Source organism: Scyliorhinus torazame, chromosome 9, assembly GCF_047496885.1.
Source record: "Scyliorhinus torazame isolate Kashiwa2021f chromosome 9, sScyTor2.1, whole genome shotgun sequence".
Classification (NCBI taxonomy): domain Eukaryota; kingdom Metazoa; phylum Chordata; class Chondrichthyes; order Carcharhiniformes; family Scyliorhinidae; genus Scyliorhinus; species Scyliorhinus torazame.
This window is the reverse complement of record NC_092715.1, coordinates 212507147-212527807: the sequence shown is the minus strand read 5'-3', so window position 1 is coordinate 212527807 and position 20661 is coordinate 212507147. Positions and strand designations below refer to the sequence as shown.

Genomic DNA, 20661 nt, shown 5'->3' with positions numbered 1-20661 from the left:
GAGGGGGGATCTTTTGAAACATATAAGATTATGAAGGGAATAGATAGGATAGATGCGGGCAGGTTGTTTCCACTAGCGGGTGAAAGCAGAACTAGGGGGCATAGCCTCAAAATAAGGGGAAGTAGATTTAGGACTGAGTTTAGGAGGAACTTCTTCACCCAAAGGGTTGTGAATCTATGGAATTCCTTGCCCAGTGAGGCAGTAGAGGCTCCTTCATTAAATGTTTTTAAGATAAAGATAGATAGTTTTTTGAAGAATAAAGGGATTAAGGGTTATGGTGTTCGGGCCGGAAAGTGGAGCTGAGTCCACAAAAGATCAGCCATGATCTCATTGAATGGTGGAGCAGGCTCGAGGGGCCAGATGGCCTACTCCTGCTCCTAGTTCTTATGTTCTTATTATCATCATTGGCGAATGAACTACAGCAAGTCACCGCTTCAACAATAATTGATTCAATATTCCATGGTATAAAAATCCTACATTGTTAGTCACTGGAAGCAATGTCACGGGAGATGCATCAATTATTTAACCAAGTTTGAGCTGACATGTATTTAAAGTGGTGAGTCCTAAAATCGTTTTATTTAAAATGTAAAACTGGCTTAATTCTTATGTATGGGGGATCCAACTGAAATCATGCTGTAATGAGATCAATTATTTTGCAGTGGTATCTACATTTGAGTGTGAAATTAAGGTTCGGCTGTAAATTCAGTAGAAGATGACGATGCAGAGAGCTCCCAGAAACAGTTGGGTAATTTGCAAATTGGAATGATATCAATACGGTTCTGTCTTTTCATTGTCAGGTTAATGAGATTTACCATGATAAATCACTGGGAGCCCATGTGAATGTGGTGCTGGTACGAATGATCATGCTGGGATATGCAAAGGTAAGATGAGATCGAGATTGTTCAGTCTAGCACATTTTGAGTGTTTTCCATTTTAACCAGGTGACGCATAAATGGTCATAAATAAGAACATGACAAATGAAGAAAAGTGAGCTGATTCAAGCTATTTCTGTGACGCCTTGAGATAACTTTACATTTCAAAATGGGACGTTGTCCATCCTTCACTTCTCCTATGTGTGTGTTGTATTCATTTGGACATGAAAGAACACCCAAAGAGCAAGAATTTACGAGAACTGGTAGCTATATTTAGAAGTTTTGTTCAGAAAATAGTTGATGACTCTTTAAAATATACAATCAGTACATCCTTTCTAGATTAGCTGAAAAGGTGTTTGTGGAGTACCACTGGTGGAAACTGACTCCCATATTTTGCGGAGCCCTAATTATTGAGAGATTGATGACACTCCTCAACTGTGAAGTATCTAGGCAAGGATTGCTGCTTATAATTGTCAGAAGCGGGAAAATTTGACTAGGCCATGATGTTAGGGCAGGCTGCTGGCCTGAGTGCCGACATCCTTCCTCTGTGGTTTACTTAGATTGGTAATTCTTGGTACACATCGGGCTGATCATAGAATGAATCTATCCGAGGACGGAGCTTTAAAATCTCTGATGCCCTACAGCCAAGATCATTCTTTTCCAAAGTTGAGCGAGTCTAAAATGGCAGTTTCCTTGGAGAGTAGACCTCATGTCATGATCAAGAGAATTATAGAATACCTAAAGTGCAAAAGGAGGCCATTCGGCCCATCGGGTCTGCACCCATCCTCTGAAAGAGTACCGGCAGGCCTACTCCCCCACTCTATCCCTGAAAACCCACCTAACTGGCACACCTTTGGACACTAAGGGGCAATTTAGCATTGCCAATCCACCCAAGCTACACATATTTAGACTGTGGGAGGAAACTGGTGCACCCAAAGAACACCCACGCAGACACTGGGAGGAAGTGCTAACCCCACACAGTCACCCAAGATGGTATTGAACCAGGGTGCTGTGAGAAATCAGAGCATTACACAAAAATTTCCCATACTGACCAGTGACCTGCCCATTGTGATTTCCACTTTAACCAAATGATGGGCCACCAGGCTATGAATCTCAGCTGATGGAGGTGCTCATCTCTGGGATGCATGTCAGTTATTTCTCCCAACTTTGAGATAGATGTCTCATCCTGCCCAGCTTCCTTTCCACTGACATTGGCCGCAACAGTGTGCCTATGTTGCTGATGTTTCAGTATAGTTTGGTGTTGGGTTCGTTATTCTGTGCGCCAACCCATCACTTATTTGATGGTCTCAGGCTGTTGTCACTCTCACTGCCCTCTCCAAAACACTTCCTTTCAGTGATGAATGTGTCCCCTGTGTCCTTGGTGATGTTCCCGCCCTAGTGACTCAGCTGTGGAGGTACAGATGGCTCTCTGTCTGCAGGGTTTCTTTTTCATTAGTGGTGGCTGGGTGTGTATCCTTCAATGTGGTGTGTGACAGACTTGTACTCAGAATCTGGATGATCCTAGATATTCTCTGAGAACAATTTGAGAATGAGTAATATTCAGCCTCCAATTTATTGTAGGAAGCACGAATGCCAAGTCTCACAGGTTACCTGAAATACATAAGAAATATAAAAGTAATTTTATGAATCTCTGCTCTAGGCACTGAATCTTACCAATGAGAATCAACACAGCTCCACCTTAATTGCAATACTTACATCTCGTGAGGATGCAATCTGGGAGTATAGCCTCTCAAAATTGCCTCATTGTAGAACCATAGACAATTAGAGCACAGCAGGAACCATTTGGCTGTGACACTGCTAATTATCCACTGTGCTTGCTGCAATGTGTTCTAATTAGTACTTTAACAAATTTAACTACAAATTCACCCTGGAGGATTAGAACCAGCAACGATCTAAATTATGATGGCGAGGGCCAATGTTGCCGAGCAGCAAATATCGGGCTATTAATTTTAAGCATCACAAGATCCCAGCTACTGAACACTTAACAAAATTAAACACTATCAGTCCATCAGCTTGATCGAAAGAGGGAATCCATCTCGAAGTTTGGAGAACGTCTGCCGTTGGGCCAACTCTCAGCAAAAAGCAAACCCAAACCATTCGGAGCACCACGACCATGCCATCTTTTTAACAAGGCAAGATTTTGGTCCAGCGGGTATGCAAGGTACTGTATAATGCTACTGACAGGTATGGCGAATACAGCAGTAACAATTACAGTCCAGTTCAAAAAGTGCTTTCATGAACCTTTCCTTTTAAATTGAGTTAATTTTGAAATGAAAAGTGAGGAAACCACATATTTGTTTTTATAAATTTAGAGTACCCAATTCATTTCTTCCAATTAAGGGGCAATTTAGCATGGCTAATCCATCTAAACTGCACATCTTTTGGGTTGTGGGGGCGAAACCCACGCAAACACGGGGAGAATGTGCAAACTCCACATCGGACAGTGTCCTGGGTCGGGATCGATCCACTGCGCCACCGTGCTGCCTGACACCACGTATCTTTGACCCAGTGTCATAAATAAAACTAAATCTATGTCTACTAAGACAGGATTTGACCCCACCATGACAGGAAAATGATAGAATTTGGTCTCTACTGACACAATCAAGCAGGGTGGATTTGGTGGGGGGGGGGGGGCTCATAAAATACAGCATGTGGCCTGCCTGCTGCCTATTGGGGTAACACAGTGGTTAGCACTGTTGCTTCATAGCTCCAGGTTTGATTCGGAGTCTGGATGTTCTCCCTGTGTCTGTGTGGGTTTCCTCCGGATGCTCCGGTTTCCTCCCACAAGTCCCGAAAGACATGCTTGTTAGGTAATTTGGACATGTTGAATTCTCCCTCCCTGTACCCGAACAGGCGCCGGGATGTGGCGACTAGGGGATTTTCACAGCAACTTCATTGCAGTGTTAATGTCAGCCTACTTGTGACAATAAAGATTATTATATTATTATTACCTCGCCAATCCCCGATCTGTCTCCCATTTCACATGGGCCAGTGGAAGCCTCGGTTGGCTACTCACCTTCGGGCCTATTGAGTGAGGCCCTTAAGTGGTCAATTGATGACCACCTAAGTATCTCATTCGCCCCTGTTGCTATTTTACCCACAGCTGGAGGAGGCCCATGCAAAGCATACATTCCGTCAGCATGAGCTGCGTGGGCTGCTGAAATGAAATGAATGAAAATCGCTTATTGTCACAAGTAGGCTTCAATGAAGTTACTGTGAAAAGCCCCTAGTCGCCACATTCCGGCGCCTGTTCGGGGAGGCTGTTACGGGAATTGAACCTGCGCTGCTGGCCTGCCTTGGTCTGCTTTCAAAGCCAGCGATTTAGCCCTGTGCTAAACAGCCCCTAACAGGGGAACAGCCCTTGGCAGGCAAAGCGGTGTGAACTTCCTTTGTGGCCATCAGGGGTAATTCCCTAGGTCATAACTCTTTTTAGCACCCCCCCCCCCCCCCCCCCCCCCCCCCCTCCCAGGGCAACTCAAACCCGGACTTCCAATCTCTTCACTCCTGTTGCTGGGTTCTGCCAGCCAGGCCCCACTGTTACCCCAGAACTTCATCCAGCCTTTAATAGCTCTCCTTGGTGGCTGGCTGGAGTTTCAGCTATGGCCACCATTCAAACCTGACACTGCTAGGACTACAGAGTTGGTAGCTTCCTAAGATGGGACCTACCCACCAGTTGGGGCAGAGGTCTTTCTCTTAGCCAATTAAGGCCCCCTCAAATGTTAAATAGCTGCGGAGCAGGGAGGATGTGTCCTGTCGACTCTTTGGGGCTGAGGTGGGATACCCCGCCATCTGAAAAATCCTGCCCCCCTGGTCAAAATAATGACGTATTTTGCCTTACAATACTCCTGTGACAACTTATATGTTAAAGGCAATAAATAAATAAATTGTTTTGTTGTGTTGTTGGTTTTGACAGGGCATGGTAACCATGGTAACAGTAACAGCATGATGATATGACCTGGCTTTAAAGTTTTAGTTTATGGTTCCATAATGACAGGATCTGGCTTGAAATGCCAGGACCTTGTCACCATCACAACAGGACTGGTCACCATCACGACAGGACCTGGTTACATAATTCCGGGTCTGGTTACATAATTTCCGGACTTGGTTGAGCACAGTGGGCTAAATAGCTGGCTTGTAAAGCAGACCAAGGCCAGCAGCGCAGGTTCAATTCCCATACCAGCCTCCCCGAACAGGCACCGGAATGTGGCGACTATAAGCTTTTCACAGTAACTTCATTTGAAGCCTACTTGTGACAATAAGCGATTTTCATTCATTTCATTTCACCTGGTCATCATAATGATAGGACTGATCACCATAATTCCAGGACCTGGCCACCAGAATGGGCAACATTGTGGCAAGTGCTTAGCACTGCTGCCTCACAGCATCTGGGACCTGTGTTCGATTCCAACCTTGGGTGACTGTGTGGAGTTCTTCCCTTGTCTGCGCGCGTTTCCCCTGGTTTTCCGGTTTCCTCTCTCAGTCCAAAGATGTGCAGGTTGGGTGGATATGCCATGCTTCCTGCCCCCACACTGATCAAGTCCGAGGCAGTGAAGTCCGTGGACGGCCTCCCCTTACCCATGGCAATTGAGGCCCTTCAGTAGGCAATTAATGTGCACTGAAGGACCTCATTCCACCCCCACTGGTATTAACCCAGCAATAGATGGGGGACTTGCCATGTGGGTAGCAGGATAATCAACTAGTATGTTCATTTGCAGGTTCTAAGGGTTCTTGACCTTGTGGAAAGGCCTGCTACTGGCTTGTTCAGTGCCTAAGTAGCACTTAATTAGATTGACCTTCTTGAAAAGAGGTGACACAGGGCTCCCACTGGATCTGCAGCCGGCGGCTGAAATCCCCCTCACCTGCATTTCATCCAAACCTATGTGGGAAAAAGGTAGTGGTCACAAGTGTTAAGAGTAACTGAGATGGGTCCTGAATACTGGGGAAGAGGGCAGTGAGGAGGGAGCGAAATGCTCGGATGGTGGATACTGGGCAGTCTGGATTACAACAGGGAAGTCTGGATTACATCGACACGACACAGATAGAGACCAACCTGTACTTATCAATACAAAATCAAAATGCTGCAGAACCTGGAAATCTGAAATAAAAACAGAATTCCGGAAATACTCAGCAGATCAGGCAGCACTTGTGGCGAGAAACAGAAGTAAGGTTTCAGGTCGATCACCCTTCATTAGAATCCTATCGTCGGCCTGAAACGTTCAATCTGGCTGCGGTTTTATGAGCCCCCTCCCCCGCCAAGGGTGCGGGTTTACTTGTGGCGGGCCATTGACCCATGGTGGGATCTTCTGAGCCTGCCTAAGGCTTTTGCATGGATCGCCACCCCACCACCGGGGAACTAGCTGCAGGGGAGGGAGGTCACCTTCACCTACGCTGTCTGAACTACGCAACATTTCCAGGATTTTCAGTTTTTGGTTCTGCAATTTTAATGACTCATTTGTCGGACATGGTCAACACTTGTTGACTTGATGGGTGGTTGGCCTTTTTGTCAAACCACTGCAAACCATGGGCTAAAGATTCTGCCGCAGCTCTGTTAGGTAGGGAGTTCCAGGGATTTCAGATGGTGATAATTACCTTGGTTTTGGACAGCATGAGATAATCTGGATTAAATTGGCACTGTATAATTGAAGACAAACACTGGGTTACGCTGGCATCGGACAACTAGAGAAAAATCCAGATTCTATTTTCATTTTATGTGGACTTGATTTCCATTCATTTGAACCATCCTGTCACAGTGTTTTTGTTATTAACTTGCAATCTGTCGGTTTTCTTTCTCTCGATGGCTGCCTGCAGGCTATGCTCCAGTGACTGGAATGTGCCACCCGGTTCGAAGTTGTACCCTAAACCACGAGGACGGCTTCTCTTCAGCATTTGTAGTTGCTCACGAGACTGGACACGTGTAAGTTCTAAACAATCACATAATAAACCAGCCTTTTGGACTTCATGTCACCTCCAAACGTGGTGAAACTAATCACTTTGGCAGCTATTCACTGAGGGTACATAGGCTTTCAGCTGAATGGGTACATAATGCACACAACAGCTGCATAATTCAGTGCTATTTGTTCTGTTTACTGCCTCTATTTCTGGTGGGACAATGACCTCACTGCCATCACCTACAGTGATACCAATGTATCGAATTAGAAAGGCCATTTCCTCCACAGGCCCCACACAAGTCCCTCCATTATGATTACCAAATCCATTGCACCTACAGGAGACAGAAGTTGCTCATCCTCTTAAGAAAGAATCATGATTTCACATTTATAAAGAACTTACCATTTTCCCGGGCATTCAAAGTGCTTTACACTCACTACATTGCAGGGCTGTGGGGAAAGTAGGTGAGAGGTTCTAATTGGATAGCTTTTTTTGAAGACTTGACGTAGACACAATGTACCCAGCTGGGCTCCTTCCAGACTATATAATTCTGTAACCACGGGTGCGATTCAGCAACCCCGTATGGGTGAATTGCACACAAGCCCCAAATCGGGCTCTGTGCGGGCACCGGGGCCGATCGCGAGTCACCCAACTTGCTTCATCTGGCCCGATCTGGATCTTGCCTTCACTGGGCGAGATCCAGATCTGAATATTTTGAATTAACATAATTGCTCATTTTAAATACTCACGGGCCACACCTGGGAGACTTTAGCACTGGTCCACACAAACGTGTGTTTGTGGGGGAAATGTCTTCCAGGCCATTGGAAACCCCTGGGTGGTCGGAGACAGGGCAGGGTGGCACCCTGACACTCACCCTGCCACTTGGGCACCCTGGAAAGCTGCCAAGTTGGCACTGCCAGAGGTCAGGCCCAGGGGAGCAACAGAGGTTCAAAAATGCCGGGGGCGCTGAAAGGGGGGTGGGAAGATCGGAGCGGCTGGACAAAATGGCCCCCGATCTCGAGGAGCAAGCTCGCCGTCAGGAGTGGGGCTCACACCTTCTAAGTGCGGCGTCGGCGGGGGGAAGCTCCCAAGGTCAAAGGAAAATGCAATGTGCCCGTTGGATAACGGGATGTTTCTCAGAGCTGCAGCTGCCGAGAAACACCCCGCTGAATGAACAGTTCAGGGGACTTGAGCTACAGTCCGCTGAATGTAGCTCTCACATTAGAAGTGTCTTAATAAACCTTTTTTCTTAATACATTTACAGCACCCAAATATTGTTTTCCAATTAAGGGTCAATTTAGCGTGGCCAATCCACCTACCCTGCACATCTTTGGGTTGTGGGGGTGAGACCCATGTGGACACTGGGAGAATGTGCAAATTCCACACAGACAGTGACCCGGGCAGGGATTGAACCTGGGTCTTCGGTGCCGTGAGGCAGCAGTGTAAACGACTGCGCCAGCATGCTTGAAGTGTGATCACTTTTGCGTAGAAACATGGCAGCCAAGGTCCCACAAACAACACCAAGAAAGAACGGCTAAATAGTTCTTTTTGGATGGTGGTTATCAAGAGAGGAACCATGACTAGGGTACTGGGAGATGCCCTGTTTTTGTCAGTGGGCCGGATTTCCATCCTCAAGGCAGGTAGTGGGAGTCCTAAAAATTCCCAGGTTGGCCATCGCACCATAACAATGAGATTTTCATTGGGCAGGGTGCGGGGACGGGGGGGGGGGGGGGGGGGGGGGGTGGCGGTGAATGTAGGCTGTAGTCAGGCCAGCTGACCTGGAAGAAGTTCGGAGGCAGGCAGCCAAGGGAACGAATTGGGCTGTTTAAAAAGCTCACTTCCGTGCAATGGAACTTCATCCCAATTACAATAAAAGCAGGAAGGTCCTCCAACTTTCACCCCTACACACACCCCGTGCCCCATGCCACCTCCCATGCCAAGCTATAGTACTCCCATGCCCATTTACACACTTTATAGTGCGTAGAATCAATGAGTCCTGTAATGACAGTAGGATGTGTAAAAAAAAGTTTAAACAAAGTATTCATTGATAACTCCTCCTTATTCCTGCAGCTGAATAGCAGTGTCAATCATCCAGACACTTTAAAGTGACAATGGGGTAACTAGGGACAGAGTAGGGCCTCTTAAGGATCAACAAGGGCATCTATGTGCAGAGCCACAAGAGTTGGGTGAGATCCTGAATGAATATTTCTCATCGGTATTCACGGTGGAGAAAGGCATGGATGTTAGGAAACTAAGGGAAATAAATAGTGATGTCTTGAGAAGTGTGCATATTACAGAGGAGGAGGTGCTGGAAGTCTTAAAGCGCATCAAGGTAGATAAATCCCCGGGACCTGATGAAATGTATCCCAGGATGTTGTGGGAGGCTAGGGAGGAAATTGCGGGTCCCCTAACCGAGATATTTGAATCATCGGCAGCCACAGGTGAAGTGCCTGAAGATTGGAGAGTGGCGAATGTTGTGCCCTTGTTTAAGAAGGGCAGCAGGGAAAAGCCTGGGAACTACAGACCGGTGAGCCTAACGTCTGTAGGAGGTAAGTTGCTAGAAGGTATTTCGAGAGACAGGATCTACAAGCATTTAGAGAGGCAAGGACTGATTCGGGGCAGTCAGCATGGCTTTGTGCGTGGAAAATCATGTCTCACAAATTTGATTGAGTTTTTTCAGGGAGTGACCAAGAAGGTAGATGAGGGCAGTGCAGTAGACGTTGTCTACATGGACTTTAGCAAAGCCTTTGACAAGGTACCGCATGGTAGGTTGTTGCAGAAGGTTAAAGCTCACGGGATCCAGGGTGAGGTTGCCAATTGGATTCAAAATTGGCTGGACGACAGAAGGCAGAGGGTGGTTGTAGAGGGTTGTTTTTCAAACTGGAGGCCTGTGACCAGTGGTGTGCCTCAGGGATCGGTGCTGGGTCCACTGTTATTTGTGATTTATATTAATGATTTGGATGAGAATTTAGGAGGCATGGTTAGTAAGTTTGCAGATGACACCAAGATTGGTGGCACAGTGGATAGTGAAGAAGGTTATCTAGGATTCCAACAGGATCTTGATCAATTAGGCCAGTGGGCCGACGAATGGCAGATGGAGTTTAATTTAGATAAATGTGAGGTGATGCATTTTGGCAGATCGAATCAGGCCAGGACCTACTCAGTTAATGGTATGGCGTTGGGGAGAGTTATAGAACAAAGAGATCTAGGAGTACAGGTTCATAGCTCCTTGAAGGTGGAGTCGCAGGTGGACAGGGTGGTGAAGAAGGCATTTGGCATGCTTGGTTTCATTGGTCAGAACATTGAATATAGGAGTTGGGACGTCTTGTTGAAGTTGTACAAGACATTGGTACGGCCACACTTGGAATACTGTGTGCAGTTCTGGTCACCCTATTATAGAAAGGATATTATTAAACTAGAAAGAGTGCAGAAAAGATTTACTAGGATGTTGCCGGGACTTGATGGTTTGAGTTATAAGGAGAGGCTGGATAGGCTGGGACTTTTTTCCCTGGAGCGTAGGAGGCTTAGGGGTGATCTTATAGAGGTCTATAAAATAATGAGGGGCATAGATAAGGTAGATAGTCAACATCTTTTCCCAAAGGTAGGGGAGTCTAAAACTAGAGGGCATAGGTTTAAGGTGAGAGGGGAGAGATTCAGAAGGGCCCAGAGGGGCAATTTCTTCACTCAGAGGGTAGTGAGTGTCTGGAATGGGCTGCCAGAGGTAGTAGTAGAGGCGGGTACAATTGTGTCTTTCAAAAAGCATTTAGATGGTTACATGGGTAAGATGGGTATAGAGGGTTATGGGCCAAGTGCGGGCAACTGGGACTAGCTTAATGGTAAAAACTGGGCGGCATGGACTGGTTGGGCCGAAGGGCCTGTTTCCATGCTGTAAACTTCTATGATTCTATGATAACCAAAACTGTAAGCACTTAAATTCAGTTTATCGTGTGCAAATAAACATTGTACAATGGCACAGAGGTGGCACAGTGGTTAGCACTGCTGCCTCACAGCTCCAGGGACCTGGGTTCAATTCCAGTCTTGGGTGACAGTCTGTGCGGAGTCCGCACTTTCTCCCCATGTCTACGTAGGTTTTCTCCAGGTGCTCTGTTTTTCTCGCACAGTCCAAAGATGTGCAGGTTAGGTGGATTGGCTATGCTAAATTGTCCTTTGTGTCCAAAAAGGTGAGGTGGGGCTACGGGAAGGTGTGGGCTTAAATAGGGTGCTCTTTCCAAGGGCCGGTGCAGGCTCGATGGGCCGAATGACCTCCTTCTCCACTGTAAATTCTATGATTGTGAAATTTACAGTAAAGAACAACAGACGATGCATCAAACATGCAAAATCAGCACGCTTCACTTCAGCTGACGACCAATGTCATTTTCCCCTTGCTCCAAGGATTGGATTGGATTGGATTGGATTTGTTTATTGTCACGTGTACCGAGGTACAGTGAAAAGTATTTTTCTGCGAGCAGCTCAACAGATCATTACGTACATGAGAAGAAAAGGGAATAAAAGAAAATACATAATAGGGCAACACAACATATGCAATGTAACTACATAAGCACTGGCATCGGATGAAGCATACAGGGTGTAGTGTTAATGAAGTCAGTCCATAAGAGGATCATTTAGGAGTCTGGTGACAGTGGGGAAGAAGCTGTTTTTGAGTCTGTTCGTGCGTGTTCTCAGACTTCTGTATCTCCTGCCCGATGGAAGAAGTTGGAAGAGTGAGTAAGCCGGGTGGGAAGGATCTTTGATTATGCTGCCCGCTTTCCCCGGGCAGCGGGAGGTGTAGATGGAATCAATGGATGGGAGGCATGTTCGTGTGATGGACTGGGCGGTGTTCACGACTCTCTGAAGTTTCTTGTGGTCCTGGGCCGAGCAGTTGCCATACCAGGCTGTGATGCAGCCCGATAGGATGCTTTCTATGGTGCATCTGTAAAAGTTGGTAAGAGTCCATGTGTACGTGCCGAGTTTCCTGAGGAAGTATAGGCGCTGTTGTGCTTTCTTGGTGGTAGCGTCGACGTGGGTGGACCAGGACAGATTTTTGGAGATGTGCACCCCTAGGAATTTGAAACTGCTAACCATCTCCACCTCGGCCCCGTTGATGCTGACAGGGGTGTGTACAGTACTTTGCTTCCTGAAGTCAATTACCAGCTCTTTAGTTTTGCTGGCATTGAGGGAGAGATTGTTGTCGCTACACCACTCCACTAGGTTCTCTATCTCCCTCCTGTATTCGGACTCATCGTTATTTGAGATCCGGCCCACTATGGTCGCATCGTCAGCAAACTTGTAGATGGAGTTGGAACCAAGTTTTGCCACGCAGTCGTGTGTGTACAGGGAGTAGAGTAGGGGGCTAAGTACGCAGCCTTGCGGGAAGCCGGTGTTGAGGACTATTGTGGAGGAGGTGTTGTTGTTCATTCTTACTGATTGTGGTCTGTTGGACAGAAAATCGAGGATCTAGTTGCAGAGTGGGGAGCCAAGTCCTAGGTTTTGGAGCTTTGATATGAGCTTGGCTGGGTTTATGGTGTTGATGGCGGAGCTGTAGTCAATAAATAGGAGTCTAATGTAGGAGTCCATGTTTTCGAGATGCTCTAGGGATGAGTGTGGGGCCAAGGAAACGGTGTCTGATGTGGACCGGTTGCAGCGGTATGCGAATTGCAGTGGACCAAAGGCGTTCTGGGAGTATGGAGGTGATGCGCTTCATGATCAACCTCTCGAAGCACTTCATTATGACTGAAGTCAGGGCCACTGGTCGGTAGTCATTGAGGCACGTTGCCTGGTTCTTCTTTGGTACCGGTGTGATGGTGGTCTTCTTGAAGCAGGTGGGGACCTCGGAGTGGAGTAGGGACAGGTTAAAGATGTCCGTGAATACCTCTGCCAGCTGGTCTGCGCAGGCTCTGAGTGCACAACCAGGGATCCCGTCTGGGCCCTTCGCCTTCCGAGGGTTCACTTTCAGGAAGGCCAATCTGACTTCGGAAGCTGTGATGGTGGGTATGGGTGAATTATGGGCTGCTGGGGCACTTGCCAGCGGATTGTTGGTTACCTGCTCGAACCTAGCATAGAATGCATTGAGTTCATCGGGGAGGGGTGCGCTGCTGCCAGAGATACTGTTTGGCTTCGCTTTGTAGCCTGTTATGTTGTTTAGTCCTTGCCACAACTGCCGAGAGTCTGTCTGTGACTCTAGCTTGGTTTGATATTCTCTCATGGCATTCCGGATGGCTTTGCGGAGGTCGCACCTGGATTTCTTGTATAGGTCAGGGTCGTCTTCACTGAACGCCTCAGATCTGTCCTTCAGTAGGGAGTCAATCTCGCGATTGAGCCATGGTTTCCGGTTGGGGAACACATGTACTACTATCTTTGGCACGCAGTCGTCCACACATTTGCTGATGAAGTCTGTGACGGCATACTCATTTAAGTTGGTCGCTGAGTTCTTAAATATGGACCAGTCCACTGTCTCTCAGCAGTCACGTAAGAGCGCTTCTGTCTCCTCGGACCAGCACTGCACAACCTTCTTAGCTGGATTCTCCCGCTTGAGTTTCTGCTTGTATGCCTGGAGAAGGAGCACCGTCTTATGGTCTGATTTCCCAAAGTGCAGTCGGGGGATGGAACGGTAGGCGCCCTTGATTTTTGAGTAGCAGTGGTCAAGAGTGTTGTCGGCCCTGGTGGGACAGGAGATGTGCTGGTGGAATCTTGGCAGTACACTCTTGAGGTTGGCCTTGTTGAAGTCTCCGGCCACGATGAACAAGGCCTCCGGGTGTTCTGTTTCGTAGTTGTTTATTACTGTGTATAGTTCATCCAGCACCTTCCTCACTACTGCCTGGGGTGGGATGTAGACCGCTGTGATAATGGCTGAAGTGAACTCACATGGAAGATAATATGGGCGGCACTTCATGGTCAGGTATTCCAGGTCTGGGGAGCAGTTCTGGGGAGCAGAAAAATGGGAAACTATTTTTCCAGGATTGCACAGTTGGCCTCATCACCTTGAGAGTCACTCTCTCACCATTTAATGCCTTTTATATTTTGATCTGTTTTGAGATACCACGTTTTCCTCTGTGCAATGCTGCAGCTTCTTTTGGTGTTCAAATGGACAGCTTTTTCTAAACATAGCTACTGCTCCAATTTGACTTCATCATTAAACTTTATAGTCTTGTCAAGAGGGGACTGGTTGCTAGGCAAGGCCAAGCAAGTGGTACTGCTCACTGTAAACCGAGGATCGTTGGCTTCCCTGCAGTCTTCTTAAGTTATTTTCTTTCTTAAAATGATTGTCCCACCATTCTTTGTGCTGTAATCGAATGATTGTTTCTGATGTTATGTTGGTAAGTGTTGTGTTTCATTTGTAATGGGGTCAGTCTTGGGGCACTGGTAGTACTCTTGCCTTTAGGTCAGTAGGTCAGGAGTTCCATTGCCATTCCAGAGCAGCTAGTATGACATATCAGTGGAGCATTGAGGGAGTACTGCACCATTGAAGATTCCACCTTTCAGATGAGATGTTTAACGTGGGTTCCATCTAACATGCATATCATAAAAGAGCATGGGACTTCTTCCAGTGTCCTGATCCAACATTTATCCCTCTGTACCCCATCATTCAAACAATTCAATTATTCATTTGTCTCAAAGGATCATAGGGGCAGGAGTGGGCCATTCAGACCCTCAAGAAAGTTCTATTAGATATTGTGGATGATCTATTTTGTTCGATATCCTTATCCAGCAAAAATGCATCACCACAGTTTTTAAAATTTCAATCTACTTGTGCTTTAATTTTTATAGGATGAGTTTCAGACTTCCATTACCCTTTCAGTAGAGATGTGCTTCCTGACGTCACCCCAGAATGACCCATCTCTAATTTTAAAAATACACCCTGCGAATTTGCCACGGGTTGGGAATTGCGTTAGATGGGCTGGAGTTCTCTCAGTTCAATAACTCACAATTGACAAGATGCAATATAAAGGTGAATGTTCATAACAGGTCTTCAGACATTCACCAAAACAGAAAAACTGAAATACATACCTCACTCTTCCTTGAGCTGGACTTTACACACAGTTCTGCACACACAGTTCTTTTAATTCATCCAGTAGCCTTCTTCTTTAGCAGGCCGCAGTACTGTGCTAATATTGTATGATTAGGCTGCACAGCTGATCCTTGTTGCACCAATTCCTCATCAATCCACCATGTGACTTCCTGTGGCCCTCTTGGTAGGGAAAGCTCTTGGGCTGAATTCTCTGTTTTTATGACTATGTCCCCACGCCGTCATAAAAACTGTGGACTTAAGGGCCACATATTCCTCGCCCTTCAGGGGCCTAGCAGGGGCCCAGCATAAAACTAGCAGCTTTTGCTGCAGATATGGGCCCAGGCATTTCCGGGTCGGACGGCGCGCATACACACGGCGGCGGCCTCCAGCGGCCGTGTCGTGCTCCATGGCGGATTCAGACCGCGGAGCTGGACATTAAAAATAGACCGGCCGATCGGCCATGCGCCTGACCCTGATCGTCCACCCAAACATTGCCCGGCCCTCAGATCGGCCCGCCACTGACTCAGGCAGCCGCGGACTGAGTCCACAGCCGCCAAGCTACTTTCTCCACCGGCAGGACCACATTAGATCCATGCCGTCGGAACTTTGGCCGATTGGGGGCGGAGAATGGCGGAGCGGACCTCCAGCAATGGCCGCAGGTAGGTGATATATGGCACGAAGAGTACGGGGCCTGGAGAATCGGGGAACCTGCGGTGGTCCCGATTTCGTGTGGGAAATGGATTCTCTGCTCCGGCGCCGGCCGCGATTTCGGCGTCGGGGTGCGGAGAATCCAGCCCCTTGTCTAGAAACTGGAGGAAAGTACAGTCCTTCCAGCCCACAGCCCCTTGTGACACCACAGACATTTTGTTCCACCCCTATCCCCACTGCCACTGCAGTGAAAGCGTTTCGCCCTATCTACCCAATCAAATCCTTTCATCATTTTAAGCACCTCAATTAGATCAGTCAATCATCTACATTCAAGGGAGTCCAAACCTATATTCAACTTATCCTCATAATTTAACATTCTAAGTCCCGCTATCATTCTGGTGTCTGCATTCCAAAGATAATTGCCGGAATTCCCCCCCCCCCCCACACTGGGGTGGTAGAATCGCCGTGTCCCGCCACGCCGCCCCGACGCCCGCATGCGATTCTCCCACCCCCCCCCCAAACCTGCACGGTGAGAATCATGGCTGGCCGCTGAGAGAATCGCCGTTTGCAACTGGCGAGCGGCGATTCTCCGGCCCGGATGAGCTGAGCGGCCTGCCCAATACGACGGGTTCCTGCCGGCGCCGTGTGGAACAGCGCGGGAACGCTGGGGGGGGGCGGCCTGTGCGGGGTGGGGGGAGGGGGGTTCCTGCACCGGGGGGGTGGCCTCAAATGGGGTGTGGCCCGCGATTGATGCCCTCGGGGAGGACTGCAACCGCGCATGCGCGGATGACGTTGCTTTTACGCGACACCAAGGCCCGGCGCGTTTAAATGACGCGACGCCACTCCTAGCCCCCCGGGAGTGGGAGAATAGGGGGCTGGGAGCTCCGGTTTTCACTCCAGCGTCGGCACTTAGACTCCCGATGGGAGAATTGCGCCCAATATATGGTGGTGGGGTGCCCGGACTGAGCATAGTATTTCAGATGCTGACAACCAGAGTTTTTACAACCATGGTTGCATTGTTGTTTGTGGGGACCTTGCTGTGTGCAATTTGGCTGCCTCATTTTTCTACATTACAACACTGATTACATGTCAATAGTATTTTATTAGCAGTGAAGTACTTTGGGACATCTTGAGTCATGAAAGGCACTACCATAAATGCAAATCTTTCTTTCTAATCGATTCTGCCAGGACCCTGGTGTATCTTAATAAGAGTGTTTATGTCATGATTATAAATGAAAGGAAGGCCTTGATTTCCCATGCTGAAAATGTTACACTTCACAGCTCCAGGGTCCCAGGTTCGATTCTGGCTTGGGTCACTGTCTGTGCAGAGTCTGCACATCCTCCCCGTGTGTGCGTGGGTTTCCTCCGGGTGCTCCGGTTTCCTCCCACAGTCCAAAGATGTGCAGGTTAGGTGGATTGGCCATGATAAATTGCCCTTAGTGTCCAAAATTGCCCTTAGTGTTGGGTGGAGTTGCTGGGTTATGGGGATAGGGTGGAGGTGTTGACCTTGGGTGGGGTGCTCTTTCCAAGAGCCGGTGCAGACTCGATGGGTCGAATGGTCTCCTTCTGCACTGTAAATTCTATGACATTTCCAAATCAGTAGCAACGAATGTGTCATTTTGAGTTAAACACATGGTGTGAAACCTCACAGATCAATGGTGGTTAGCACTTCACAGCTCCAGGGTCCCAGGTTCGATTCCCGGCTTGGGTCACTGTCTGTGTGGAGTCTGCATATTTTCCCCGTGTCTGCGTGGGTTTCCTCAGGGTACTCCGGTTTCCTCCCACAAGTCCCGAAAGACGTGCTGTTAGTTGAATTGGACATTCTGAATTCTCCCTCATTTTCCCCGAACAGGCTCCAGAGTGTGGCGCCTAGGACATTTTCACAGTAACTTTGTTGCAGTGGTAATGTAAGTCTACTTGTGACACTAATAAAGATTATTATTATTATATTTGCATGCTTTGCCCCGAATTGAACATTTTGCTTTGGTAAACATTCAGTGACTCACAATGGGTTTGAGCAATGTTTTGCACAATTCTTACAAGGGAAGTCATTTTACCAACATTAAGAAAATACCTGAATGGTCTTATATGGAAGTGACAGTCAGCAACGTTAAGACGTAATGCACATAAATAGGCCGGGTTTCTCCGAGCCTGCGCCGGGTCGGAGAATTGCGGGGGGGGGGGGGCGCGAGAATCCCGCCATGCCTCTCTGGTGCCAAGCCGATTCTCCGCGGGCGACGGGCCAAACTCCCGCCGCGTTCCACCGAGTCCCGCCAGCATGGTTCAAATCTGGTACCACCTGGCGGGAACCCAGACTCGCGGCGTTGTGGATGTCCTGGTGGGGGGGGGCGGGGGGGATCTGACTCCGGGGGGGTCCTCCACGGTGCCCAGGCCCGCGATCGGAGGCTTCCGATCGGCGGGCAGCCATGATCCGGAGGGGGCCTACCTCCTTCCGCGCTGGCCTGTTGTTCGGTCGCCGGCGTCAACACTTGGCCAGGATTTCGGAGAATCTCGGCCATAGTCCTTCACCACATCTACAGAATTTTCTAAAGCACTTTGCTTCAAATTATTTTTGCCTTGCACTGGTATTATGCGAGTAGCAGCTTGTACAAATGGCAAATAAGTGTGTTTGTGGTGCTGTTGGCTGGTGGTGGATTGTTAGCTGTGATCCAATGTTGTCCATTGCCATGGGATCTCTACAGTCCCCTGGACCAGTAGGCAGAGGGACTGGGATTTCCTGCCTGCTCCCTCCCTATGATGTGCTTTGTGGCAGCAGAGTCATTGGCTGCTGGTGGAGTTCTCCATTCCCGCCGCTGTCGGCAGGTTTGCAGCCTTCACCACCCGGGAACCCACAGTGGGGGCTGACCGCCAGCGAGACTAGATGATCCCGCCGGCGTAAATGGGCAGAATATTTCAGCCTGAGTGTTGATTGAACATATTATCTCCAATCATGCAGCTCTCCTGTAATCCTTGCATTGAAGTGCCAGCCTGGATAATGTGCCCTGGTCCTGGGTGGGGGGACTTGAAACTCAATTGTCTGACTCAGAAAATGTTAGTGTTGCTATAACTGAGCCAGGAAATCAGCCATTCTCAATGGTGAACCAGGGATTTCCATTCAACTTTAACCTTCTTAGATAAAGCAATGTGATCAAATTCTCTTTCAAAATAATATAAACTGTTCCCCTTTCTAACAAAGTTTTACTGAATCTCTTGTAGCCTTGGAATGGAACATGATGGTCAAGGAAACCGGTGTGGAGATGAAACTAGCATGGGAAGTGTTATGGCACCTCTGGTCCAAGCTGCATTTCACCGATTTCATTGGTCTCGATGCAGTGGGCAAGAGCTCAAACGATATCTTCAGTGAGTACATCAACACGCTTTCAAATCATCGGCCCTGTGTTGCTTGAATTTATTGAAAATTAATTCTTCGAGGAAGGTGCTGCAGTGAGACAGGAGGGCATTTCCGCTGTTTTAGGTTTGATGCCTGCAATGCCCATTCCCGTTGACGTATTGTTTAAAATAATTCTGGATCAGTTCCTTTACAGTGTCCCAAACAAATGTAAACAACGTAAGTGGAACAAATGTCTTGCTGTATAATCTGCGAGGTTGCAGCATTATCATTTCCGTCCAACTAGATACTCCCTCTATCAAGCCCCGGGTTGCTAGAATGAAGACCTAACTAAGAAGGAGATTAGTGGGGTGGCACAATGGTTAGCACTGCTGCCTCACAGCGCTGAGGTCCCAGGTTCGATCCTGGTCCTGGGTCACTGTCCGTGTGGAGTTTTCACATTCTCCCCGTGTCTGCGTGGGTCTCACCTCCACAACCCAAAGATGTGCAGGGTAGGCGGATTGGTCACGCTAAATTGCCCCATAATTGGAAAAATTAAGAAAAAGAATGAGATTAATGAAGGCCTGCTCAAGGTCTTCGATTTGTATTTAAAAGCACAGAAAGGCGATATTATTGAGCTTGCACAATACTTTAATTAAGATGCAGATTTGGATATTCCATTGCAGAAAGGATATAAGATCAACGGAAAAAGCAAAACATACGTTCATCAGGATATTACCAGGAATGTGGGATTACAGGTACAAAGAGAGACTTGAGGAAGCATTTTTTATTTTGGATGGAAGGTTTAACCATTGGTTCGCCTCATTAGAGCACTGTAGAAAGGACAGAGAGAATGTATAGTGTAGATCCACAAGGGTATTTATTGTCAGTGATAATCAATTATAGTAACAAGGAAAAACTTGAAATGCTGGGATCATTTTCACTGGAACAGTGAAGGTTAAGATCAGATTTAATGGAGGTTCTTAAAATAACAAAAGGTTTTGCCAAAGTGGCTAGAGGAAAATTTGGTTGGTGAGTCTGTACTTAAAATACTTTAAGTACTTAAAATTGCCACTGAACAAATGATGAGGGAGGTTATGAAAAATAAAATCTGTATATTGTGGGTTTTTAGGAAATAACATTGTGTTAGGATACATTTGAGATATGACAAATAGTAGCAGTAGGAAGTTTGTGAGAAAAGGTGACTTTGAGCTTATGGTTCTCAAGTTGTCTGTTCCTGGTGTTTTGCTTGCTTCAGGTCTGGGTTTGTTGTAAACTAATTGATAGAGATTGATTGCTATGAATGGTCAATAACTTCATTATTATTGGATCATGTGGCTATGCGGACTATAGAAGGCACCAATATTATTTTGTCTAGCAATGCACATGTTCCTGATGTCTGCAATGCGTTTATGCATGACCAGAGCTTGCAATATTAAGAAAATTGTACGTGCAATCTTTTTTGTTCCAGTGCATTTGAGACAAACATAACAAGAGTGAAACTATAGAGTTCTGAGTATTGGCAAAGGCTCTATCTAGTCAATGGGACAAGCAGCTTCCATCACTGCTCGATGCCCCATATCTATAGTGTTCTCTCCGTTGAAAGAGACCAAATATGGTCACAAAGTATCAGCAGTGTCCACGCTTGGGCTTGCTTGAACCCAAAGTATGCATTGAGGAAAGGATTCGATGATCCAGTGTCTCCAGGTGGGTGAGCACTGAGAAAGGAATCCTCCTGGAAAACTACGAGTGAGGTATGGTTGCCACTGGAAAAAATTGATGTGGAATTACCCAATTGCTACAGCATCCCCAGTGGATTTATTGGCATAATCTAGAAAGTTTGAATACTTGGGGGGGAAAAGATTCCAGTGAATTGATCAGATTCCATCTGCTTTTTGTTC

General features: G+C 47.4%; 1 protein-coding gene across 1 annotated transcript in view; it reads left to right on the top strand.

The window, feature by feature from the left end:
* Nucleotides 1-20661, top strand: part of LOC140429719 (A disintegrin and metalloproteinase with thrombospondin motifs 3-like) — a 376678-nt gene that overhangs the window by 274673 nt on the left and 81344 nt on the right. Inside the window, exons 6-9 of the mRNA XM_072517052.1 lie at nucleotides 798-881; nucleotides 2898-3054; nucleotides 6702-6807; nucleotides 18649-18792. Of these exons, the coding sequence (XP_072373153.1) occupies nucleotides 798-881; nucleotides 2898-3054; nucleotides 6702-6807; nucleotides 18649-18792 (491 nt within the window). The remainder of the gene's footprint in view (nucleotides 1-797; nucleotides 882-2897; nucleotides 3055-6701; nucleotides 6808-18648; nucleotides 18793-20661) is intronic.